Source organism: Crinia signifera, chromosome 7 (assembly GCF_055691185.1).
Source record: "Crinia signifera chromosome 7, ASM5569118v1, whole genome shotgun sequence".
NCBI classification, from domain to species: domain Eukaryota; kingdom Metazoa; phylum Chordata; class Amphibia; order Anura; family Myobatrachidae; genus Crinia; species Crinia signifera.
In genome coordinates this window covers 130,520,940-130,548,603 of record NC_139223.1, presented here as the reverse complement: position 1 = coordinate 130,548,603, position 27,664 = coordinate 130,520,940, and the positions used below count along the sequence as shown (strand labels likewise).

General features: G+C 48.4%; 1 protein-coding gene across 1 annotated transcript in view; it reads right to left on the bottom strand.

The window, feature by feature from the left end:
• The window catches only part of ACMSD (aminocarboxymuconate semialdehyde decarboxylase), a 94,087-nt gene that overhangs the window by 9,284 nt on the left and 57,139 nt on the right, over window positions 1-27,664 (bottom strand). Inside the window, exon 8 of the mRNA XM_083153817.1 lies at window positions 24,794-24,966. Within this exon, the coding sequence (XP_083009943.1) occupies window positions 24,794-24,966 (173 nt within the window). The remainder of the gene's footprint in view (window positions 1-24,793; window positions 24,967-27,664) is intronic.

Genomic DNA, 27,664 nt, shown 5'->3' with positions numbered 1-27,664 from the left:
TCTTGCGGCGATCTGAGCGTACGCCAGCTTGCACGGACGGGTCCCTATTGTTTTCAATGGAAAACTCAGCTTATGTCACCGCTCGTGAGAGTGAGCGTACGTCCGTGCACGCTGGCATACCCTTCACATATATGGACCTGCAAATCTTGCCTCTCAACTACTAATCTGACAATTGATTAATTAATCTATTTGTTATTCACTTATTGTTTTCTATTAACTCAATTGTCTACCTTAATAAAGACCTAATAAAACTACATTTTAAACCACATTACATGTATATTTGTTATGTTCTAATGTGGCATTTTAATCACTATCTATGTGTCCCCATATTGCTGTTACTTTTAAATCAAGTTATGTTGGTGTTTCTGTATATGTACTAAATTATGTCCATAATTAGTTTGTCCAAAATGTGTAACATGTATACCTACCCTGATGTTATGTGTGATGTTTTAATCGAAAAACATTAAACATTCATGCATTTTCACTATGTGTTATTTTACTCAAAAACACACACATTTACACATCAATCATTACCCCTCACCTCAAATTACTAATATAACTTACATTACACATCTGTATGTACCTACCCTTACAAGCCCTCTAACATATTTATTATTAAAAACACAGGCAATTTATAACTGAATCGAAACTTTTATTTCTAACAAACATAATAAGGGGGGGGGGGGGGTAAAAATAAATTAAATGAGGGCCTCCAGTTGGCCAAAAAGAATACATAAATAGAGGAGGGTCAGGAACATTTCCCTCATAATTCTGGCGACCTCCTCCTGGTGCTGTTCAGTGTCTGTAGTGAAGGGATAAAAAAAAAAAATTAATATATAACATACACAAATGTTTGTTGTATTTGTACATAATAAAAAGTTCAGAGTTATGTGTGAAGGCCACATACATTTAGAAACTACATTGAAGATGGGTCTGCTGTAAACACAGTACTACAAAATAATATGTTAACACGCACATACTGTACATAGTAAATAACATTAATTAATTAATAACATTAATTCAATTACTCCTTCATCAATGAATGTATGCTGTATCCCAATTGGTACTTTGTTTTTGGGGGACTGTCCTCTAACCTCACAATTAGCCTGTGCTATTTAAGGGTTATGACATTGTTGTGGCTTAAGCACTCCTTACTATTTTAAATTTAGGACATTGCTGTACAAATTATAGGCCTACAGCTATGTTTGTAAAGCATGCATCCGCATGGCCTCACACACTATTACCAAAACAATCTCTACATTTAAGTTGCACCAGTGGCAGATTAAGCCTTTGGGGGGCCCGGGGTACTTTAGAGCGGGGGGCCCCCTTGCACTTGTCATTACTGGCCGCACACTGCATGGGCGAATATTATACTGTCAAAACATAGAGTAAAGGCAGAATAAACTTGGTCAATGGTTACCTGCAGGGGATATATATATATATATATATATATATATATATATATATATATATATAGACAGGGGGTTGGCGGCACTCGGAATAATAATAGACACCATATATATATATATACACACACCACATGAAAAGCCTGTGTTTGTCCCTCTGCCCCTTACTCTGGAGGAGACCTCACAGTCCTAGTGCTGCCTCTGATTAAAAACCCTCCTATGACTAAGCTGCTGCTGCTGTTCTCCATGGACCTGAGAAGTATGTAATGAGCTCCACCAATCAGAGCTCAGCACAAACTTCTCAGCCTCTGTCCTCTGGTGCAAAGTGTCATGGGACTTAGTCAACTCTCAGAAATGCACTGCACACTTGTGCAATCAGTGTGCCTTGCCTCCCGATGCTCAGCACCATAAATCATTGTCACATTGGCAGATAGGTGAAGCTGCAGCACTACCCCACCCATGCACAAAACATTTAGCTAAAAAAAAAAAAAAAAACTTAAACATTGTCTTTTTAAAAAAAAAATGACAACCACAGGGGGCCCCTAGCTAGAGGGGGTCCCAGGGGCACTGACCCCTTGCGCCTCCATTATAATCTGGCCCTGTGTTGCACATCATGCTGGGAACTGGAGTTACCCAACACCTGGAGCCACATAACTACCACACCACTAATGTCGGATATCTCATTGGATGTACTGTTATGTCAATTATTCAAGGGGTGAGGCATGGCCACACTCAAAAAAGCCACCAAGGGGACCCTTGTTCCTGGAGAAGGACAGGACACACCTCATGGTCGCCCTGCAGTGATATGTTGCAACTAATGTTGATGTTGGATACACATATGTGGTTGTTGTGATTGTTTATGTGTAGAAATGTGTAGGTCAACATTAGACACATTATTTACTTACGGCTACTTGAGCCATCCTGGGCGCCGCTGGTTGGCTGTGGAGTGGTTGGGGAAGGCAGGAGCAAGGAGGATGGTCCTGGTGTTTGGCCCGAGGTACTGGGTGTTACTGGGGAGTGGAGAGGTTTGGGGGTGGGTGGTGGAGAGGTGTAGGGGGGTTGGAAATGGGGTGGGGAGGGGGGGGGGGGGTGGGGGTTGTGGAGGGGGTGGGGGTTGTGGAGGGGGGGGGGGGGGTTGTGGAGGGGGTGGGGGTTGTGGAGGGGGTGGGGATTGTGGAGGGGGTGGGGGATGGGGAAATTGTGTGGGTGAAAACTGCACCCTGGGTCTCCTCTTCTTCCTCCTCCTCTTCTTCCTCCTCCTCTTCTTCCTCCTCCTCCTCTTCCTCCTCCTCCTCTTCCTCCTCCTCTTTCTTCTTCTTCTCCTCCTCCTCCTCTTCCTCCTCCTCCTCTTCCTCTTCCTCTTCTTCCTCCTCCTCTTCCTCCTCCTCCTCGGCTGCCTGGTCCCGGGCTGCCTGGTCCCGGGCTGCCTGCTCCCGGGCTTCAATGCGTGCCCTTGCCCGTGCTGAAATGTTCATGTTGATGGCATAGAAATCGAAGATTGGGTTTCATAAAAAAGGGGGAAAGAAAAATTCACATTAGTCATGCTCATAACCTTCAAAATTATCATTGCTGTGAAATTTCAGACATTTATCATGCAAACTATTTGATATCCTACACCCAAAAACTGATCAACTACTTAAACCCCCCCTTTACACCCCCATATACACCCCCTATACACCCATATACACCCCCATATACACCCATATACACCCCCATATACACCCATATACACCCCCTATACACCCCCATATACACCCATATACACCCCCATATACACCCATATACACCCCCATATACACCCATATACACCCCCTATACACCCCCATATACACCCATATACACCCCCATATACACCCCCTATACACCCCCATATACACCCATATACACCCCCATATACACCCCCATATACACCCATATACACCCCCATATACACCCCCATATACACCCATATACACCCCCATATACACCCATATACACCCCCATATACACCCACATACTCAGGGACACATTTATAAAAAGTACAGAAAACATTTGCTAAATAACGCAGGCATACTAGTAAATAAAAACTTACATCGGGCAATATGGCGGCGAAGTGTGCTGAGCAACACTGGCTGCCGCCGGCGCAGGTCGGACCAGCGCCGCTCTACTTGCCCCAGGCTCCTGCGGACGCCGGTCGTCGAGTATATTAGGCGGCGGGCTGCAGTATACGCCCGCCGCTTGTCCATGTTGCTGACATATGGGCCCCTGGGCCCCAGGTGACGGTCCATTACATCAACCAGGGCCAACAGCTCCTGGGTCGTAAACGGCCTAGCCCTGGTAGTAGTCATAGTGCCAATGGCGCAGTTAATAATTGCAGGTACATATATCACTTTTGGTGCTTGCTGATTGGTGTAAAAAATTGTTTGTTTGGTATTAACTTTATTAATCCTTCTTACATTAACAAACTGGATGCGAATAGAAACTTACGCGGACCGTTCCGATATACACACCACAACCAACAGCATGCATTCAATGAAGAGAGAAGTACTGTATTTACAGTGTGCGGAAAATAATACACGCACCCCGTCTACTCCTAACTACGCTGCTTAAAGGGGGCTCAATACACCGATTGCCATGAAGAGAAGTACTGTATATATAGTATGCGGAAATTAATACACGCAACCGTCTACTTATAACTACGCTGCTTAAAGGGGGCACGATACAGCGATATGCATGGGGAGGAGTACTGTATATACAGTAGGCGGAAAATAATACACGCAACCCTCTACTTAGAACTACGCTGCCTAAAGGGCCACAATGCAACATGTTGCTGTATGACAATTTCATACACATTACATATGTAAGGAAAGCATTATAACGTGATGTTTTGAAATGTGACTCACAAAGCATACACGAACTCCAACAGATACCAGCTGACAACACTCATCATTGGAATGACAGGTGCACACATTTCACGATGTAGCCCACAATGCTCCACAACCTGTGTATATACATATACAGGTGATTGATCAGGTGCATTGAGACCTGCGTAATTTAAGCGGGACTTATCGGCGGGAAATATCGGCGTAAATTTGCATCTACCTTGCGGGGAAAAATATACGCCCCCTTGTTCGTGGCGGGAGATTAACATATAAATATTCAGTCAGATGCAGCCCACAATTGCTGCAAACATGTCTGACTCTGACGATTCAGCAGCAGAGGACGCTCTGCAGAGAGCACAAGCCGAATCCCTGCTTCAAGCATTACAGAAGAGGGAAGAGGAGCGGAGAAGGAGGGCCCAAGAGAGGAGTCGCCTGCAAGATCAAGCGGGCCCCTCAGTAACAGGCCCTGGTGAACCTCCACCAGCTCCACAAGGGCCAAGCAACCAGCCAGAACAAGAGGTTGCATCTCTCCAAACAGGTGTGACCCAGCAGGTGCATGGTGAGAGAGCTGGGGCCACCAGAAAATGTGCTGCAACATCTAGGGTGATGACTGAGCAGGATACCACCACCAGAAGGAGAAACCCTGCATTTGTAGAGGCCGAAATGCGAATTCTCGTGCCCAGGGCACGCGAATGGATTGAATTGGCAACCAGGAAGCCAGGTGCCAGTGCAAGGAGAAACCTTTGGGACAAGATCACAGAGGAAGTGAACCAGGTGGCACCAGTGGTCAGAACTTGGGACGCGGTGAAGAAAAGGTTAGTGTGTTTGTGAGGGCAATTTTTCAGCAGTCTCCAGCAGGAACTGAGGCCCTTATTCTAGTTCACTCTTTCTGGCCAAATATTTCTTAGATGGACAAAACCATGTGCACTGCAGGTGAGGCAGGTGTTACTTGTGCAGAGATAATCAGATTTGGGTGGGGTTTTACACCTGCCTCACCTGCAGTGCACATGGTTTTGTCCATCAAAGAATTATTTGGCCACACATGGCAAAAAAACATAAGATCACCCACACTAGGAAATGTCACGTAGCTAGGGGTACCACCTAGTCCCTTTAATTCCGGACACATATTAATTACACAGGTTCTGTGGCTGGCTGACTTCAAGACTCCACTTCACCTAATTTTAAACTGCCACAGAACCTGTGTAAGTAACATGTGTCCGGAATTAAAGGGACTAGGTGGTAACCCTACACGTAGCACAGTGGTGCACATATCTCATGGTGATATTTGTATTTTTAAACTTGTAGGTGGACTGACTTCAAAAGTGCCCTGAAGAGGAAGATGACTGACCGGTACAACCACAGCATGTCCACCGGGAGCGGTCCTATGCCTGACCATTTGGAGTTTACCCCCCTGGAGCTGGACTCCTGTGACGTGATCGATGTGGGGGAGATCAGGGGGATCTCCAATATGGACAGTGAGCTCCCGGTGGAGGTCTTTGCTGCTGCTTTTGATGGTAAGTCACAGTAATGCATTGTATTTAGAAAGATATTTTTTATTGCGTATGTGATGGTGACATTGTTTTCAATTCTTATCCTAGCAGAAGCAGAAAGTCAGGATGTACCGGCAGCATCGGCCTCTGCAGAGCCACAGGTGGAGCAGGTGGTCCAGCCTCCACCAAGACGTCGCCCCCAGCCCCAGCCTCAGGAGACATTGAGTGAGAGCCTGTTGGTGACGCTGGAGAGGATCGAGCAGCAAGGGGTGGATGCTGCGATCCGTCAGCAGCAGGTGGGGGATTTTCTGGCGGAGTGGAAGGCCACAAACCAGCTGCAGGTTGAGGCGTTGAACCGCATTAATGAAACTCTGGCGGCTGGCATGCTAAGCATTGGCCAACACCTCAGCCGCCAGAATGAACTTATTGCGGAGCAGCTGTCCACCGCCAGGTCCCTAAGGGACAATCCCCCATCTGCTGCCCCACCCCAAGCTGCTCCCCAACCTTCCACCTCGGCTGACCCTCCTGTGGCGACTAGGGGAAGACGCCGAAAGCCAGCTGACCCAAAGGCCCCTGTCCCCAAGGCCCCATCTAAAAGGGGCAAAAAAGGGCCCAAATGAGACCTGGTTCACTTCCTCTGTGGTTGGAGGCCAAAGGTTTAAATTGCACTGGACATCCGCTTCCTGAGTTGCCCATCGATCCATTTGCGTGCCATGGGCATGAAAGTTCGTATTTTGACCTCTACAAATGCAGGATATTTTTTTTGGTGGTGTGTATCTTGCTTAGTATTCACCCTGGTTGTTGCAGTACGTATTCTGGTGTCCCCATTTCTTTCACCATTGCATTTGCAGGGTAACACATGTTTGGAGATATGCAACCTCTTGTTCTGGCTGTTTTATTATTTGTGTGTCTATTTTATTTGTTTTTTTTATTTCTCACATTAAAGTGTCAAGCTGTGATGCTGAACAGCAAATAAATTTATTTTACAAATTAAATCAAAATTGTGGTATGTGTCATTTCTTGTGTGAAACAAATACTAGATTTATGTGTACTTACTGACCAGGGTATTTTTGAACATTTGTTGAAGTGTGGTGGAAGTTTCCCATGTGTAACCCTCTCCATGGCCATTCCCATGTTCCTATCCAACCTTTCCCTGCTAATTAGTTTGTGTCAGCACATGTGCAGAGCAACTTAATAGGTGAGAAAGCAGTTTGTGTGCAGGTGAGGTAGCTCCTACAGTAGTAGGTAAAAGCAGGTCCAGAACAATGCTTTCCTCATGGAGTGGGTGAGGCAGACAAACAAGGGTGAAAAGGTACATTTGTGTAGGAATTCATATGTGTCCTCCCTAAAAAAAGATGTGTGAATGGGCCAAACATGATAAATTAGCTTGTGAACAAACATGCATAACTTTTAAAATATATATGATTTGACAGTGTCATAAGCAGATGTAGGAATCCTTTGTTAAAGAGATGAGAGTGCAATAATGTGATTGGTGGCATCTTACATCCAGAGTGTAGTGAAATCCAAATCATAGCAGATGAGATAGTGGTACAGGTCATAATTTGGGGTACTATACAAAGATTGTGTGGAAAATAGTGGTCATGGGCTTCAAACATTGCAGAAACATCGTTTGTAGGTGTTAGATGTGGTTTATGTTAGTGTATCCTAAATACAAAACCTATGTTAGTATTAGAGTGAAGCCGTTGACACATGTCGACTTGTGTAGATTGAGTGTGCTACTGCGTAAAGTCTATGAAAGCAGGTAGTGAATGTGTCTGTTTATCAAACACCTACCTTAGCGTATAAAAAGATTCTTACCTTAAATTAAACAAACCTTTAAATGTGGAGAAGTATAGAAACATAAGCTTCCAATGTGTTTGCGTGCTGCATGTGTGGCTTGCAGGCAGTGAAATCATGGTTTGTAGTTAATAGACTGCAGCATTGCTTAATACATTCAGGTGTATGTGTTTGAGTAGTAATCAGCGTTAATTAGCCAACTCAGACGCACGCTGGCAAGCGGTATCTGTAGGGGTGGTTTTAGCTGGCGGTTGGCGGCCGCCTGTTTGGCGTCCGAAACGAACGGTGCCTTAGTCGATCGTGCGGTAGTAGCACCGCTCATTTTGGGTGCACACCCCCGTATACGCCCATATTTAAGCCCATTTTCCCTCATTATTTCGGCCGCTCCCATCAACACGCCCCTATGCCGCCCCATTACCCGTACGCTCGCGTACAGGTTTTTTCGCACGTTGAGAGCCCGGCCGTAAGCGTTGTGGAGTGTTCGCGCCGGCGCATTAGCGTATCTGCACATGCGCAGATCGTAAAAAACCCCGGGACGTACGCGTACGGCCCGGACGCTCCAAGCAGAATAAGGCCCATTATGTGTGTACTATGGTGCGCGGCACCATGTGTAATGGGTACTATGGTGTGCGGCATCATGTGTAATGGGTACTATGGTGTGCGGCATCATGTGTAATGGGTACTATGGTGCCATCAAGCAAGAACCCCCTAGCAATGAGCACGTAGGTAAGCAGCACTTATGTGGCAAATATGTAATGGGCATTACGGTTTGTTATATAGTATGTAATGGGCATCATGATGTGTGGCACAATGTGTAATGGGCATTATGGTGTGTGGCCTTATGTGTAATTGACATTACGGCGTGTGGCTTGATGTGTAATGGGTATTACGGAGTTTGCTAAAATGTGTAATGGGCATTACTATGTATGGTCTAAAGTGTAATACCACACCCCTTTTTGTGATGCCAGGCCTCATTCCCATAAGGCCACAACTTCTTTACGCCGCGCAAAGGTCCCCCTACTATTATGTCTAGATCTGGGACCCTCCATTAGCATAATTCTAGATTCGCCTATGTGTGGGGCAATCTAGAGATGCCGGCCTTGGCCCAAATAGAGAGGGATGTTATGGACAGTGAGTTGTGGTATTACAGTAAGTCTGGGTGATTTTGTAAAGGCATGGGGAGAGAGTATTTTGGGCTGAAGGTTGATGTATGTCTATACCTTTTCCAGCAACTCAGAGTTGGGTCTAAGGTTGGGTGTTTAAGACGTGGGATATTTAGGAGCCATGGGAGTATATGTGAGTGGGTATTGGTGGTAGCACCGGCTATCTGTGGCCACTGTTTATCAGCGGGGTGACGTGTCATTTCAACAATTCTTGCAAGGTAACTTGCATGGTAGTAGCTGATGAAGTGTGGGAGTTGTAAACCCCCTCTTCTGGTCATCTAATTAGGATTGATTTAGCCAGTCTATGGACCTTATTCTGGTTCAGGCGGCCAAACGTACGTACATTCCGTATCAGCGTACATTTCCCGTACGCGGACGGTGAGCGAAAGTCCACCCACAAAACATCCGCATACGGAGGGCCACAAACACCGACAAAGGGGAATGGCATACACTTGAGCGTACGCCACCGTACACGGACGGATCTCCTCCTAGACACCGATAACTGGCGTACAACAGAGCGTACGCCACCGTATACGGACGGCTTTCGTCCGTTTTCACACCGACATCTTACGGCTATCTGAGCGTTAGCCACCTTGTACGGACGGGTCTCGCCTGTTTTCAATGGAAAACTCAGCGTGTGTCACCGTTCGTGAGAGTTAGCGTACGTCCGTGCACGCTGGCATACCCTTCACTTATATGGCCCTCATAATCTAGCCTTTCAACTATGATTAAGACAATTAAATGATATATTGTAATTTTTATTCAATTATTGTTTTCTATTACCTCAATTGTCTACCTTTATGAACACCCTAATAAAAATACATTTTAACCCTCCTTACATGTATATTTATTATGTTCTAATGTTGCATTTTATTCACTATCTATTGGGCGGTATTCAATGAGGCTGATTCGCCAGGTTTTTATGGCGATTTTGTGCTGTAAGGCGAATTTCTGACTAAAACGGTGAATCACCCTATTCAATGACCAGATGGCGAATACATTTCAAGGTTTTTTTCGCCATGATTCACCGAGTAGCAATCGCTATCTTTTTATGGTGAAGTGGAATGTGAACTTTTAAAATAAAGTGTTTTGTTTTTTACAATTGGTGTCAAAAAATCTGGAATTTTATTCTGAGGAGGGGCATGCTATTTTTATTCATGTGCTGTAAGCACATGAATATATATTTAATAAAAAAAAAATATATATATATATATTTTTTTTTACACAGAGCAGCCAGCAGGGGGCCGGAGCCGAGCCGCTCATTAGATATTCATATATTCACTTCACTCGATTATTACATATTCATGATCGGGTGTAGTGAATATACGCGGTCCCCTGCTGGCACCCACGGGGGGCAGCCTGTGCTGCCTGGCACCCGGGGAGCCCACCTCCCCCCCACAAACGTTCTGGGGCAGGCAGGGAGACTTCCATCTCCCTGCCTGCCACCGTCCTCAGGCTCCCTGCGGCGTTCGCCGCAGGAGCTCAAATTCGCCGGTCAGGGGCAGCGAGCCCCTGACTCGTTGGCTCAGGAACGCAGCGACCAGTGGCGAATGTGCAGCGAATCCTAAACAGGATTCGCTGCACATCGCCAAAATCCACATTGAATACCACCCTATGGGTGACGTTCTATGGGATGCGCTAAATGCGCATGTTTTATTCGCGCACCACATCGCCGCAAATCGCACTTTTACAAATCGCACTTTTCAGTCAAAATGCGCATATTTAATGTGATGCGCATTGGAGGCTGAAAAGTGCGAAGAGGGGCGATTTGCGGCGAAGTGGTGCGCTGTATTTAGTCCTGAAAATGTGCAATTTTCATGTCTGAAAATCGCACATTTGCAGGACAGCGCAAAGTTTAAAAAAAAAAACGAGCGCGGGGTCCCTGAGCCGGTGCTGGTGACATAAAATCAGGGTCCCCGATAAATAGGGGTCCCCTTGATTTCATGAAACCAGCACCAGGCTCAAGGTCCGGCGCTGGTTCCCAAAATACGGGGGACAAAGTGACTAGGGGTCCCCCGTATTTTAAGAACCAGCACCGGACACAACCAGCCAGCAGGGTAATGCCACAGCCGGGGGAAACTTATTATATAAGCTCCCGTGGCCAAAGCATTAACCCCCTGGCTGGTCAGCATGGGCAGGGGTCCTGGGGAAGTGGGGACCCCCCCAATGAAGGGGTCCCCCCCTCCAGGACTTACCAGCCCATGCTGATAGTCCGGGGCTGTCCCCGATGCCCCTGGGCGGTGGGCATCGGGCTGATGGCTTGTGTAAAAAAAAGAAGTACAACTATTATTTTATACTGGCGAACTATGAGTCCCAGCAAGCCTACCCCGCATGCTGGGACTTGGAGAACCACAAGTCCCAGCATGCGGGGCATTAAAGGGCCTGCTGGCACTTGTAGTTCTGCAGTACAAAAAATAGTTAACAAAATCACACTGACACACTGTAAAATAAAAGTTTAATACTTACAAAACACACACACACTGATACTTACCTACCTTGAGCCCGTAGGTCGGTCCCTGGATCCTGGGTCCGTCCTCCGGGGCTCCAGGGCAGAAGAGTCCGGTTCCGGGGCCTTGGTCCTGGTTCCGGGGCTGGTCCTGGGGTTCCGGGGCTCCTGGGCTGCAGAATCCGGGGTCCGGGATCCGAGGTAGTCCCCAGGGGTACCTAAGGAACCAAATCCAACTCACCTGGTCCCCGGCGACGACCTCGGAATCCTCTCCGGTGACAGCGCTGCTCCCATCTGGTAGCCGGCTCGCAGGACTTTGACAGGCGCAGAGATGTTTCCTCCTCGGCGTCTCTGCACAGAATGATTTCTTGGCCAATCAGGAGCCGAGAAAGTCGGCTCCTGATTGGCCAGAAATCATTCTAACTAGAGACGCCGAGGAGGAAACATCTCTGCTCTAGATGCGCTGAGATGTTACTTCCTCTGCGTCTGTATTCAGAATGATTTCTGGCCAATCAGGAGCCGACTTTCTCGGCTCCTGATTGGCCAAGAAATCATTCTGTGCAGAGACGCCGAGGAGGAAACATCTCTGCGCCTGTCAAAGTCCTGCGAGCCGGGTACCAGATGGGAGCAGCGCTGTCACCGGAGAGGATTCCGAGGTCGTCGCCGGGGACCAGGTGAGTTGGATTTGCTTCCTTAGGTACCCCTGGGGACTACCTCGGATCCCGGACCCCGGATTCTGCAGCCAAGGAGCCCCGGAACCCCAGGACCGGCCCCGGAACCAGGACCAAGGCCCCGGAACCAGACTCTTCTGCCCTGGAGCCCCGGAGCCCGAACCCAGGGACCGACCTACGGGCTCAAGGTAGGTAAGTATCAGTGTGTGTGTGTTTTGTGTGTATTAAACTTTTATTTTACAGTGTGTCAGTGTGTTTTTGTTAACTATTTTTTGTACTGCTGAACTACAAGTGCCAGCGGGCCCTTTAATGCCCCGCATGCTGGGACTTGTGGTTCTCCAAGTCCCAGCATGCGGGGTAGGCTTGCTGGGACTCATAGTTCGCCAGTATAACACAATAGTTTTAATTCTTTTTTTTACACAAGCCATCAGCCCGATGCCCACCGCCCAGGGGCATCGGGGACAGCCCCGGACTATCAGCATGGGCTGGTAAGTCCTGGAGGGGGGGACCCCTTCATTTGGGGGGGTCCCAATTTCCCCAGGACCCCTGCCCATGCTGACCAGCCAGGGGGTTAATGCTTTGGCCGCGGGAGCTTATATAATAAGTTTCCCCCGGCTGTGGCATTACCCTGCTGGCTGGTTGTGTCCGGTGCTGGTTCTTAAAATACGGGGGACCCCTAGTCACTTTGTCCCCCGTATTTTGGGAACCAGCGCCGGACCTTGAGCCTGGTGCTGGTTTCATGAAATCAAGGGGACCCCTATTTGTCGGGGACCCTGATTTTATGTCACCAGCACCGGCTCAGTAAGCCTGGGGCTGGTTATGCTCTGGCGGGGGACCCCGCGCTCGTTTTTTTTTGGTTACTTTGCGCTGTCCTGCAAACGTGCGATTTTCAGACATGAAAATCGCACATTTTCAGGACTAAAGACAGCGCACCACTTCGCCGAAAATCGCCCCTCTTCGCACTTTTCAGCCTCCAATGCGCATCACATTAAATATGCGCATTTTGACTGAAAAGTGCGAATTGAAAAAAGGCGAGTTGCGGCGATGTGGTGAGCGAAAAAAACATGCGCATTTAGCGCAAAGCATAGAATGTCACCCTATGTGTTTGAGTAATAATCAGCGTTAATTAGCAGACCCAGGCGTCCGCTCTCATGCGTTATCTGTAGGGGTGGTATGGAGGTGGCGATGGCGGCCGCCTGTTTTGTGTCCGAAATGCACGGTGCTTTCGCCGATCGAGCGGTAGTAGCACCGTACATTTTTTGTGCACACTCCCGTGTACGCCCATGTTTACGCCCAGTTTCCCTCATTATATCGGCCGCTCCCCTCAACACGCCCGTACTCTTGCGGACAGGTTTTTTCGCACGGAAAGACCCGTCTGTGAGCGTTGTGGAGTCGTCGCACCTGCGCATTGCGGAAGGTACGCATGCGCAGATCAAAAAAAAATCCAGGAACATACGCTTATGGCCCAGCGCCCGAACCAGAATAACCCCCTATGTCCCTTCATACCCCATATAAATCGGCCTACTGCAGCTTGAAGCTCCCTGAAGAAGGCTGCCGGTATGGCAATGGGCAGAGCCTGCAGGAGGTACAGGACCTTCGGTAGTACATTCATTTTAACAGTATTATCTCTGCCCAACCAGGACAGATTAAGGGTTGACCACTTGATAAGATCAGTCTTAAGTTTAAGTCTATAAAGGTCTGCTATGTCGCGTGTCAGAAGAACCCCTAGGTACTTAAAGTGTGTAGGGTGCCAGGTGAATGTAAAGGATCCATGAATCCCTTCTATGACATGAGGCGGGGTGGATATGTTTAACGCAATAGATTTTGTGTAATTAATTTTGAAGTTTAAAAGGGTGCTGAATTTAGTGAATTCGGACATAAGCGCTGGGAGAGAGGTGACAGGGTCTGAGATAGTGCCAACAGATCGTCGGCGTACAAAGCTAGTTTGTAGTTGTGAGCCCCTACTTTTATGCCATGGATATTTTGGTTGGCTCTAATTGCTCTGACCAGGGCATCCATGCAAAGCACAAAAATGAGTGGGAAAGAGGGCAGCCTTGTCTTCAGTGGCGTAACTACTGAATGTACGCCCCCCCGCCGCAAATTTTTCGACCCATACTGCAGACAGTTTTTAAGGATGCTCGAGGAGGCCGCTTCCTCCTCTAGCATCTTCAAAAACTGTCTGCAGTATGGGGGCAGTCATTTTCTAAGTGTCCCTTTTCATTATAGCAGCAGGAGCCGGCACCGGGAGAGACGGGACCGTGACCGCAGACCAGCGGTGTAGCTAGGCGCCACGGTGCCCGGAGCAAGGGCATGTTTTGTGCCCCCCCCCCCCGTAGGTTCTCGCATGGCCACCACCACCCTAGTGTGAGGGGTCCGCTACATCCTCCCACACTACGGCACACTGACACACACACATATACTGGGGGGCACACTAACACATACAAATGTTGTACAGAGACGGTAGACCAGGGGGCACACTTATACACACATGTTGTACAGGCAACCTTTACACAGTCATACATGCATGTGCTCCCTGCACACCGCACATGTCGGCCGCACATCCTCACTCCCAGTCCCTGCATGTTGCCATAGTGATGAAACATATGTTTTGTTAGTTTCATCACTATAGTGATACCCGGGGGCTGGGTGACGTGAGGATGTGGTGATGCCATGACATTGTGTGGCTGACATGTGCGGTGTGCAGGAAGCACTTGCATGTATGTCTATGTAAAGGTAGGATGTTTTGTACTACTGAATAGTGCTTTCTATGGCTGTGTTTATAATATATATATATATATATATATATATATATATATATATATATATATATATATTAGATCTATTTACAGTATATAGATCTATATATATATATATAGAGCTATATATATATATATATATATATATATATATATATATATATATATATAGATATGTATATATTCTATATTATACTGTTAGCACAGATGCCTGTTCAAGACACTATGGGCAGTATTCAATGAGAATACTGACGACGTGCAGCGAATCCTGTTTAGGATTCGCTGCACATTCGCCACTGCTCGCTGCGTTCCGGAGCCTCGCCGGCTCCAGTATTCAACGAGTCAGGGGCTCACTGCACCTTACTGGCGAATTTTAACTCCTGCGGCGATGCCGCAGGGAGCCCGAGGACGGCGGCAGGCAGGGAGATGGAAGTCTCCCTGCCTGCCCCAGAACGTTTGTGGGGGAGAGGTGGGCTCCCCGGGTGCCAGGCAGCACAGGCTGCCCCCCGGGGGTGCCAGCAGGGGACCGGGTATATTCACTACACCCGATCATACATATGTAATGATCGGGTGCAGTGAATATATGAATATCTAATGAGCGGCTCGGCTCCGGCCCCCTGCTGGCTGCTCTGTGTAAAAAAAAAAATATATATATATATATATATATATTTTTTAAATTAAATATATATTTATGTGCTTACAGCACATGAATACAAATAGCATGGCCCTCCTCAGAATAAAATTCCTGATTTTTTTACACCAAATGTAAAAAACAAAACACTTTATTTTAAAAGTTCACATTCCACTTCACCATAAAAAGATAGCGATTGCTACTCGGTGAATCATGGCGAAAAAAACCTTGAAATGTATTCGCCATCTGGTCATTGAATAGGGTGATTCACCGTTTTAGTCAAAAATTCACCTTACAGCACAAAATCGCCATAAAAACATGGCGAATCAGCCTCATTGAATACTGCCCTATATGTTATTTAAAAAAAAAACGCTTACTTTTTGCTGGGGCAGCAGGGTAGGGAGGTAACTGACACAGACTTCATGGAGTCAGACTCCTCAAGTCCCTCAATGGTCCATGGGAGGAGGAGCTGCTGCTTCTGGACATGCTCAGCAGCAATCCTCAGGGACCAGCAGCCATCTTTAACAGTGGCAGTCATTTCGGGCAGTCTCTCCCCGCCCGCCCACACACTGGCTGGGTATGTTAAATATGGCACAGCGTGTGTCATCCCCCGAAGCCGCAGCGACGCTCTCAGCAGCAAGCGGCCACACAATCAGAGCCGCTCTGAGCTGCCAGCTATCCCTCTGCACTTGGGAGGCTATGGGCAGCAGTACACTCCTCTCTCTCTTTCTCCCTGCTGCCGCCGCCAGCACAGAGCAGCAGCAGGTCCACTTCTGCCGCTGCTTTCCCCTAGTTACAGGCTTACTGCACACAGGGAGGGCAGGGATGCCATTGTGGTGCACGGCTCCGGCGCCATATGATTTATCTGCGCCTGGAGCTTGTGCTCCACCGGCTTCGCCCCCCCTACGCCTCTGCCGCAGACAGATGTGGCAGGCCAGGTACCGGCAGACAGCAGTGGGTAACTATAGCCCCGCAGACCCCCCGGTGCCCACACTTTCTCTGCGCCTCCCCGCCACCTCGGGGGCAGCAGAGCTATAGTTACGCTACTGCTTGTCTTGGTAGAAGGTAGTCAAATATTATTAATCAATTTCCTTATCTCTTCTGGAGTACGATGCCCAGTGAAGTTTAGATTACTTTAATTTGGGTTATATATATTGTATATCTTTCGGGACAATCCTATGGCCATCTGGGCAGGCTGGACATCTCAACTCTGCTGTTCTTGCTCCCGGCTGACAGTGGCTGTCCCACAATAGGATTTACAGCCTTTATGTCATTGCTGTGCCATTGCTTGTCATATTTTATATGACGGGCAGCACAGCAGCAGCAGAAATCCTGTACAACCTATTGCTGATCATACAGTTCCTGCTGCTTCCTTCAGTGTGAAATAAGGTCATGTCAGCGTAATTCACAGCAGACAGCATGGTGGAGGAGAGAAGTAGAGTGAAAACGGTAAAGGTAATCAAATTATGACAGCTTGTTAAAGGATAGGTTGGGGATTGGATTGCTGGAGACACACAAGGTGGAGCGGGAGGGTTGATTGCTGAAGACACCCAAGGGAGAGAGAATTGATTGTTGGAGACACACATGGGGGGATAATTGTTTGCTGGAGACCCCAGGGCCACCACTAGGCAGCTTTAGGCATTTGCCTAGGGCGCCGGACACTGGAGGGCGGAAATTCGGAGCAGCCAGGTCCGTCCGCCCCCCCCCCCAGATGGAGGTGAGCGGAGGTGAACTCCTCCCCGCTACTGTATATGATGCTGCAGGGGGGTCTGTCAGAGGGGTCCCAGTGGTGCTATCCGGCGGGGTGGGTTATATGCAGCAGGGGGGGTCTGCGCGGTCTGAGGGGTGCCTGCGGCGCCCCCAGCAACTTACAGAGCCCCGTCGGGTGCCGTTGTCCAGGACCAGAAGAGAGGGAGCCGCCCGGAGAGAGAGAGCCAGGAGAGAGGGATCCGCCCGTTGTACCGCCCAGCCGGAGTGAAGTGCTGCCCGCTGCCGTCCAACATCATCCGCCGGGCGGTGGCGCGGAAAGCACTTCTGGGTTTGAAAACACTGTCTGCACGCTGATTGGCTGAGATTCAGCCAATCAGCGTGTGGCCAGTGTTTTCAAAATCAGAAGCGCTTCCCGCGCCGCCGCCCGGCGGTTGATGATGGATGGAAGCGGGCAGTAATTCACTCCGGCTGGGCGGTACAACGGGTGGATCCCTCTCTCCTGGCCAGACGATGGCACCCGACGGGGCTCTGTAAGTTGCTGGGGAGGTACCCCTCAGACCGTGCGGACACCTCCCCCATGTAGCGGGTGGGCACTGGGGTGCCCCCATCCCCCCTCGCCTGGGGCGCTCCGGTGCCTTGCACTGGCCCTGGGAGACCCACAAACAGGAGGGATTTGATGGCTCTGTCATGCAAAAGGGAGAGATGTTTGGAGGCACACCAAGGGGTGAGACTTGATGGCTGGAGACACAAGAAGTGTGAAAGACTTGATAGCTGGAGACAAGGGGGAGACTTGAAGAGACACAAGTGGAAGATATTTTAAGGCTGAAGACACACAAGGGAAGGCATCCCAAAAAAAAACACGCCCTGTCCACCCCACACCGGCCGCCCGCAGGTTTACTTACATGGGTGGGCAGCTGGGAGTGGGGCAGAGAGGAGCACTGCGGGGTGCCTGGTGCCTCCGGACGGGTGGCTGCAGCATCAGCTGGGTGGGAGGTGAGGCCAGCAGTGGAGCTGTTATAGTGCGGCCGGGAGCGGTGATATGACGGTGCGGCCTGCGCAGCCTGACAGTCAGAGATTACACTGCGCAGACTGCACGCCGGGGTCAGGAACAGCCGGCAGCGTTTTAACGGGTGCCAGGCATTAGACTGCACATTGGCCCTTTTTCAGATCTGATCGCAGTACAAATTTGTTCTCAAAATGGGAAAAAGCATGTGCACTGCAGGTGGGGTAGATGTAACATGTGCAGAGAGAGTTAAATATGGGTGGGGTGTGTTGAAACTGAAATCTAAATTGCAGTGTAAAAATAATGCTGCCAGTATTTACCTTACAAACAAACAAAATAACTCACACAAATCTCTGCACATGTTACATCTGCCCCACCTGCAGTACATATGGTGTTGCCCATTTTGAGAACAAATTTGTACTACGATCAGATCTCCCGAGACTGAAATCCAGGACATTTTGGGGCCAAATTCCCAGGATTGGCCACCCTACACAAGGGGGAGAAATTTGCTGGCTGAAAACATGCAAGGGGTAGAGATTTGATAGATGGAGATATAATGGGGTAAATTTACTAAAATAGGAATTCTATTGAAGGGGATGTACCCATGGATTCGGCATGAAAAGCCGGCGGTCGGGATCCCGGCGTTCAAAATCCCGACGCTGGAATCCCGACGCCGAAATCCCGACAAGGGGGGGACGTGGATCGCCCCACCTTGCGGGCCCGCTGCGCTCGCCACGCAGTGGGCCCGGTGCCTCGCTACGCTCGGCACACTAATTTATTCTCCCTTCGAGAGTGTCGTGGACACCCACGGGGGGGGGGAGAGAAAGTGTCAGGATTCCGGCATTCGGGATTCCGGCGTCGGGATTTTGAACGCCGGGATCCCGACCGCCGGGATTTAAACTGCATCCCGTACCCATAGCAATCAATCAGATTATATCTATTCTATTATATAGAATTCCCATGTTAATAAACTTACCCCAAGGTGCAGAGAGCCTTGAGAACTGGAAACACCCACAGGGGAGACTTGCTGAGTGCAGACACACAAGGGGGAGAGATTTGATGATGGAGACTAGTGGCGTAAGTTCATCTATGTCGCCCGGAGGCAAGATAAAAGTTGGTGCCCCCGATAGATAGATAGATAGATAGATAGATAGATAGATAGATAGAGGGAGAATGATAAAAAGGGGGAGCAAGGGAGGGAGAGAGAGAGATAGGGAATCATGGAGAAAGAGAGAAACAAGAGTGTCAGAGAGAAAGAAAGAATGCCAGGGGGAGAGGGGTGCATCAGGGAATGTAAGGAAATTAGAGGGGAGAGCAAGAGAGTGTCAGGGATAGAGAGAAGGGGGTTAGATGATTTAAGGGTAAGAGAGAGAGGGGTCAGGTACAAAGAGAGCGGCAGTGAGAGGGGAGGTCAGGTAGAGAGAGGGGGGTTACGCGAGAGAGAGGGGGAGAGTGGGGTCAGGCAGAGCGAGCGATGGGGTGAGAGGGGGGTTAGGCAGAGAGTGAGAAAGGGGGGGTCAGGCAAAGAGAGATGGATAACAGTGGGGCATGGCAGAGAGGGATTGGGTGGGAGGGGGTTTAGGCAGAGAGAGAGAGTGTTGTCAAGCAAAGAGAGATGGGTGTGCATGGGGTCAGGCAGAGAGAGGGATAGGGTGAAAGGGAGGTCAGGCAAAGGTACCTTCCATGTACTTGGGCTTGTTGAGCTACTGCTCCCCGTGATTCTCCTGACGGTGGTGCATGTTTCTGGGTTCAGCCTGCAGGGCCTCGATCAGTCCTGCACACTGCATGCAGGCTTAGATTTGGGCTGTGGTAGCGGCCTCGGCATGGCCTGCGCAGCAGCTGCAGCCTGGCCCTTTTCCGTAGGTGGTGACGGATGAGCTGCTGGAGAGCGGAGGGGAGCCGGCAGTAGGGATATTTGCGCACTTTGGATGCCTGTCACAGTGTGGCTGCTTCTCCCTGGGGGCCCTCAATGGCTGCTGGTGACACCCGGCTGCTGATACCCGGCCGCTGACACTTGCTGCGCGGGGATGGATCTGGCCACTCCGGGCTGCCGGAGCTCAGGGACGGATCTATAGTTTTTGTAGAGTCTCCTGCCCAGCTCAGCTTCTCGTCACTGTGTTGTCTGGCTCTCCACTTGATCAGGCTGCTGTCAGTGAGTACAGCAGCAGCCAATCAAGTGGCAGGTAGGGGGGCACCACTGCATACAAAAGGGTACTACCCGGCAGCACCTCTAAAATGATCGGAACATCAGGGGCAATGGAGCCAGTGTCCCCCTTTAAGCCTGGTGCTCGGCGGCAGATGAGTCCATTGCCTCCAGGAGTTCCGCCACTGGTGGAGACTCTGACATCCTCAACCTCACCAGTTAACCATTGTCACAAAATATGCTCATTCGGTAACTCCATGCCTTTGGCACATTCACAGGGTCCTACGCTTGGGGGAGGGGTTGGTACCAATCAGAATCTTGCCTAGGGCATCAAATTGGTCAGTGCAATCTCTGCTGTAAATACAGCTAAACGACAACTATTATAGATGACTGACCTGATTCCCAGGTTTGGTGATCTGCTCAACCTGATTCCCAGGTTTGGTGATCTGGGCGAGCAGCAGTATTGCAGAGGACATTACAAACAATCTGTGCTAAACAGTTAGGACTTTTAGGAGATTATTTATCACCCTGAGAAAAGCATTATTAATGTAAAGTATCACCACTGTCACTGGCAGCATTCCCTGCTGGAGAAAAGATTCACTGGGTGTTGTAGGCAAAAGCTTATTTAACAAGAATCTTCTAACTATAACTAATGTATAAAGTGTTCTCAGTGGCGGAACTATAAATTTTGCTCCCCCCTGCCAAAAAGTTTGTGGCGCCCCCCACCCCACCCCTACTGCATATATGGGAAACTATATATATATATATATATATATATATATATATATATATATATATATATAAATATATATACATACACACATATACACACACACACACACACACATACATACACATACATACATATAGACTGTGAGTTTTATGGAATATATATATATATATCTGGAATGGAAGATGGGAGGAAGCGCTTCATAGTGCAAGTATTGCTTTTTATTCAAAGGTAACAATCACTTTGTAAAATTCAATTAAAATGTGCAACTCGTACCCTGTTCTACATCAGCGTGGGCTAGAACTACCATGTGGTTTTATTGTATATTACCGCATCCACCGCCAATCTCTCCTCAGTGCGATCGGGTTAGGGCTGCCACGTCCTGTGTCTAGCTGACACGCTGGGATTGCTGGCGCATTTTTCCCCTCTCCGCTCTCCTAGCTGGTGGCCGGCAAACAGTTTGCGTTTGATAGGACACGCCCAGACGCGTTTCGTCGATTACAGTGGTCAAAGTGGAAATTGTGAAGTGGGGGGCACCTTTGGTGCGCGCGCTCCGGAGAAAAGGGCATGACCACGTAAAATGGGCATGGTCATGCAAACAGGGGGGTTCCTTAAGTGTTTAAGTGTAATGTACCACAACATAAACAAGGAATGTTGCATAATTCCCACAGAATTAACCAAAATTCACATTATTATTAGTGACAGTGGGCGTGGAGAAAGGGAGTGCGATGACAGAGGGTGTGAAGACAGGGGGGTGAGAGGAAGTGGGGCGAAGTGACAGGTAGAGAGAGGGGGGTGAGGTGACAGGGGGCATGGTGAGCTAAGGTGATATGGGATAAGATGACAGGGGGTGAAATGAGAGGTGGTGCAGTAACATTGTTCTCACCAGAAATCGGTCCTGGGCCACTGATGCTGTAGAGAAGGGTCTTTATGCCGGCAGCTGCTGGATCCCTGCTCCCTGTGGTTAGGGTTATAGGGTGCGTGTGGTTAGGATTATAGGGTGTGTGTGGTTAGGGTTATAGGCAGTGTTCCCTCTAAGCTGTGCGCATGTGCGCTCGTACACAACTCGCCGAGCCCACGCACAGACATTATAACTGAGCGCACAAAGGTAAAATCTTGTTTAGTGTGCCAGGAGTTTAATAAGGTTGAAAATCACTGCTATAGCCTATATGTGTGGTGTGTGAAGTCTGTAAACATTCACATTGTTTTATTAACTCAACAGAACTCGAAACCTAGGCCTTTATACGTTATGTGACGCGCAAAACTTTTAATTTCCTTCCAAAGTTGCACAGCCAATATCTTTTGCCGCACACAGCCTTCGTAAAATTAGAGGGAACACTGGTTATACGGTGCGTGGGTGTGTGGTTTGGTTTATAGGCTGTGTGTGTGTGTCTGGGGGGGAAGGGGTCCCGTCCTGATGATGACCCTGCAGGTTTTAGCCAAACTTATTTTTTTTTTTAGTCCACCCAACTTCTGTCCAACTGATGTCACAGAAGTGGGTGAGCAGTGTCTGCCTGGTTTGAACATATTTAAAAAAATAAAAAAATGTCTGTTTATTTCAGTAAACTGGAGCCTTTCTTCCAAACAATTGTCTTTTTTTGGGGTTAACTACAGTTCCAAACATGGTTGGCCTTCCTAGGAAAGTTTGTTCTTGTAGATCCATGAATAAAAGCTTGACATGGTACCTGTATTGATTTTTTTTATTTTTTTATTTATTGTTAACGTGGTAAGTGACAGTGTAATGTTTTATTGATTTTACACACACAGATGTACATGTAGGCTATACATTGGTCGGTTGTGGGTGATACATGCTACATTGGTGGGCAGGGGGTGCATGCTACAAATATTGGTGTTAGCGGCCTATGAATCATGCATGCATGCTAAAATATTGGCGAGGAGAACAAACTGTTAACACATTGGTGGTCAGGGGGAAAAAAACGTATTAAATCATCGGTGGCCAATGGCCGGAGCTCACCCTACAACTGTGTGGAGCACCGGCGTCAGTGCTTGGCTGTGCTGCTGCTCAGGGGCTGGCAACTTTTAGCCTAGGGGGCAAGTCCAGAGCACCGGCCCATACCCCCCCAACTCTCTGTAAGACGGAAGGCGTGCTCAAAAATTAGGCGTGTGGCCTATCATAAGGGGGCGTGGCCTGTATAAGGGGGAGTGGCCATGATTGTATTGTGTACCTGCAGATTGCACATTGTGGTGCTAATTACACATTATGCCGTACACCTTGATGCCCATTACACCCCATACTGTAATGGCAATTACCCAATGCTCCCCACACTGTAATAACTCAGCAGCTAAATGCACAGCGGTGGAGAGGGGATGGCGATGCAGGCTCACCTGGACCCGGCTGGAGGCTGCAGAGGTAAAGTAGTTGGACACTGCTGGGTAGTGTCTGCCTACTTATCGGACAGTTGTGGGGACAGTTTCCCCACACATCAGGACAATCAGCTGGAAAAATTAAACAGGTATGTTAGAGCAGCAGGAGTCAGGAGGGGGCTGAGTGGATTAGAACTGGCTGATAGCACACAATGTGCAAATGAGTCAGAGGTAGGGAAGAAGAGTTAAAATAGTGGCAGCTACAGCATATAAAACCCGTGGCCACTGCATCAGATGATATGGGCTGGAAGCTGGTTGGGAGACAATGGAGGAGAGGTTGGAGCCCAGCAGCAACTGACTTCATTGTTTCCAGCAGTTGCGCCAATGGTAAAAAGCATTGGAGAAGGATAAAATGACACTGCAGAATGGCAATTAAATAAATAAATAAATCAGTCATTTGGAGGTAAAAAAATGGGTGTGGATCGTATTGTCGACCCGACTTAGGTCGACAGTCATTAGTCGGACACTGTTGGGTCGACAGGCAGCAAGGAGTCGACATGGACACAGTTGGATGTCAACCGTAGTGACAATGATACAATATATGTTTAAACATCATAGGCGGTATGCTCTAAAGTAAAAATGCGGTAATACCCCCATTTTTTGTATGCAGTAAGACCCACACCGCCGTAGAGGGGGGAGGGGGTGTATCTCCAGCAAAAGCTGACTATACCCCATAGAAGCCTATGGGCTTCTCTTCGCACCCCCGCACCCTGTGCCGTTCCCCCCAGACTCCTGCTGTTCTGCCCGGAACAATGACCTTCTCCTCCCTAGCACGTCCTGGTGCAGGAAGGAGGAGGCGGAGCACTTCAGTCCCTGCAACCGTCTGAGCAGCAGGCTTAAGGGCACACAGGGAGGGGTAGAGCTGTGGGGACACGCTTACCCCCTGCCGTCTGCTTCGTAAGGGCAGCTCTTATAGCAAGAGCTGCCCTTTGCGTTACTAATTGCATATGTGATTAGTATCGATGCGGTAAGAGGCGGATGGGGGTGGAAAGAGGCGGCGGATGTAAGAGCATCCCGCCCAATGGCATTGTGAGGCTGAGGGAGCTCTGCGTGGGATACATGGTCTCCAGATCTACTGCACAGGTCATTTTGAACAGATTATTTATTAAGAAAAAAGATGTTAATCTGTTTATTCTGGAAATACTTAGAATTCTTCAACTCTAATATTACTTATATGCCTTTCATATCACAATACCAAGTCAGACCCGGGATCTGGATCCTGGCTCCGACCCGGCACCGACCTGGGTGCGATGCTTTCGCAATTTCGAATTTTGCAGCCTTGCGAGTCCACCAAACGCTGCACGCACGGCTGCTCGCCCCTCCCCCCCACCCTCAAACGCTGCAATCCCGGGCAACTGACATCCACCGATATTAGCTGCCTGCCCTCCCGCACCTGCGTCATCGCCGAATTTACATGGGGACATCCACCATTTTAATGGGAATTCTCATGAAAAGCTGGGCGTGACCGCACGCTGCCCCATGCTGTATGCGAGCGGCCGGCAATTAATCACTTCCCTTTGCAAACACGCAGGGGAGTGAATCAACCAGAATAGGGGCCTTTATCAGAAGACACAGTATATGCCATGGGTTCAGCAGCTTACCTGTCCAATTACGTCTACAAGAAGCTTTAAGGCTCGGGGATCATGAACCAGGGAATCGGTGTAGAATAAACCCAGGTATTTTTGTGGTGGCTCTGCATTGTCAACAGCACAGAGATCAGGACGCACATTAAAACCATGATTAATGCGACCGACTGTGAAAGGGAAGGCTCCTCCTGCAAAATACAAACAAATCAGTTATCCACACTATGGTATATGTGAGAAATATATCAGAACATTTTTATTATGTATCTCTTCTCATCATATTCCTAATGAGTTATCAGGGTTTTTACCGCATTTCTGTATGCTCTAAACCCCCCCCCCTGCGGTGTCAGCGCTGGCGATACCCTATGGGCTTCTTACCGCATTGCTGTGTGAGGGATCCATCATGGATCCCTCCCTGCGTTTCATGGGCATCCCCATGCAATGGCTGGGCGTTCCCATGGTATTTTGCCTGTGCGTGGGGTGCCGGGAGCGGGCAGCTGACGTTGCCAGAGAGTGACTTAGATGTGCAAATGCCTTAGAAATCATTTGATGGTCAGCAACTATCAAAGGATTTCATCTACGCATGCAAGCTGCGAATAGATGTTTATGCAAAACACTCATTTGCATGCGTGCAGGCGACATCGACAGGTGGGCGTTCATGCGGGAAGTTTTTAGTTGACTCGCAAAGCTTTTGTATAGGGTTACCACCTCATCCCCTTAATTCCGGACACATATTAATTACACAGTTTCTGTGGCTAATTAAAACCAGATGAAATGGAGTCTTGAAGTCAGCCAGCCACAGAACCTGTGTAATTAATATGTGTCCAAAATAAAAGGGATGAGGTGGTACCCAGGGCCGGTGCAAGGGTTCTTGACATCCTAGGCGTAAATATGCCTACTGCGCCCCCACCCCCATGATATATACGCATGTCTATTTCATTATTTAAAGTTTGTCTTACTTTTTGCTGTGGTGCCCACTGGCCTCTACCAGGACCTTACTGCAATACTGTAAGGAGGCCAGATTGCTCTGTCCTGTCACAGCGATGCGGCTACAGATCTGTGGATCAGCGCTGAATACCATCAGCAAGCATAGCAGCAGTGGTGGCCGCACCTGTGTGTCTCCCACAGCCAGCAGTGTACCTACAGAGCATGGCTGCGGGTGACCGTGTCTGCGAATGGGCGAGCGTGTCTGCGGGCGGGCAGGCAAGCGTGTCTGCGGGTGGGCAGGCAGGCGAGCGTGTCTGCGGGTGGGCAGGCAGACGTGTCTGCGGGCGGGCAGGCAGGCGAGTGTGACGGCGGGCAGCTGAGTGTGACGGCGGGCGGGCTTCCCACAGGCGCGGCCACCACTGCTGCTATGCTTGCTGATGGTATTCAGCTCTAATCCACAGATCTGCAGTGCTGTGACAGGACAGCACAGTTATGAACTGGCCAGCCAGTCTGACTTGCATGCTTTTAAGCTCAACCGAGCTATCGGGGACGGGGAGTAATAAAACTAAAATTAATCTGCAGCGTGCGCTGCCGCCCTCTAGTGGCCGGCGCCCTAGGCAATTGCCTAAGGCTGCCTAGTGGTGGCGCCGGCCCTGCTCATCCGTACATGACTGTCTGTAAATACCCAGTTTGTTTAATTATTATCTGCTAAGTAAAGCACAACAGAATATACTGTTGATAAATAAATAAAGCTGCAAATTTCACAGGTTTGCGAGTTTACCAGAATGACCTCCCTAATATGTTTTGTCCTAGAATACAAAGGAGGTGGAAATGTAAATGCAAGGATGTAGGAAACACCCATTTATTCGTAAGAACACCAGGTAATATCACTGAAAGGAAAGGGTGTTTCCTACTGAGGACCTGACTAATAAGGCTGATGTAATTAGCCTGCAGCTGGGACTGAGATTCTTATTTAAAGGTAGGCTATTAGCAGGCAGTCTCTGTATCACTATTGGATCAAAGAAGATGCTAATTGGGAGCACTGGCTATAAAATAAACGAACAGCTGATATCAAACACCCAAAGCCCAGCACATACAATGCTAAGTGGATCTACAGTGAAAAAGGCCTGGTCTTATGTATGTATGTACGGAAATGATTATTATTATTTATTATCAGTTTCTTATATCCGCACACATATTCTGCAGCGCTTTACAAATAATATTTGAACATTCACATCAGTCCCTGCCCCAGTGGAGCTTAAAATCTGTATTCCCTACCACATGTACATGCACACACATTCACTCTTGAGTTATTTTTTTGTTGTTGTTAGAAGCCAATGAACCTACCAGTAAACCCACGCAAGCACGGTGAGAATATACAAACTCTGCACAGTTGGTGGGAATCAAACCCATGACCTCAGTGCTGTGCTAACCATTGCACCACCCGTGCTACCCAAATTTAAAAAAAAGGGGATTTTCTCTTAGCCGCTGGGTTCTGCAAGTCAATTACAGGACTAAAAATGGGACAATGTGATTTCTATAGTTGCGTTTTTTTTTTCATACCCCTCCAGAGCAAGTTTGACTATTCCAAAAATCATTAATTGTAGAAAAAACACCACTGGGACCCAGGATTTACTTAAATTTTTTTTTAAATAATTTCTTTAAACCTACTGCAATTCTAGATAAAACCAGTGGCTACATAGTCTATTATTTTCTGAAATAAGCGATCAACAGTGTTTGAGATCATTCAATCTACAGTAAAAATGCTATGTATAAATGGAAACCGATCATGACAAGTGCTGATTTCAGTAGGCTTCCCAACAAATTCTGTCAACACTGTAAATGTTACGATTCATGAGTCTGCACATGGAACGAGTATGGCTTTCATGGATAGGTAGGCAGGAGAAAGCCTACATTACCTCTTCTTTATACCAGAGTAATCTAGGGGGAAATGTGAGGCCA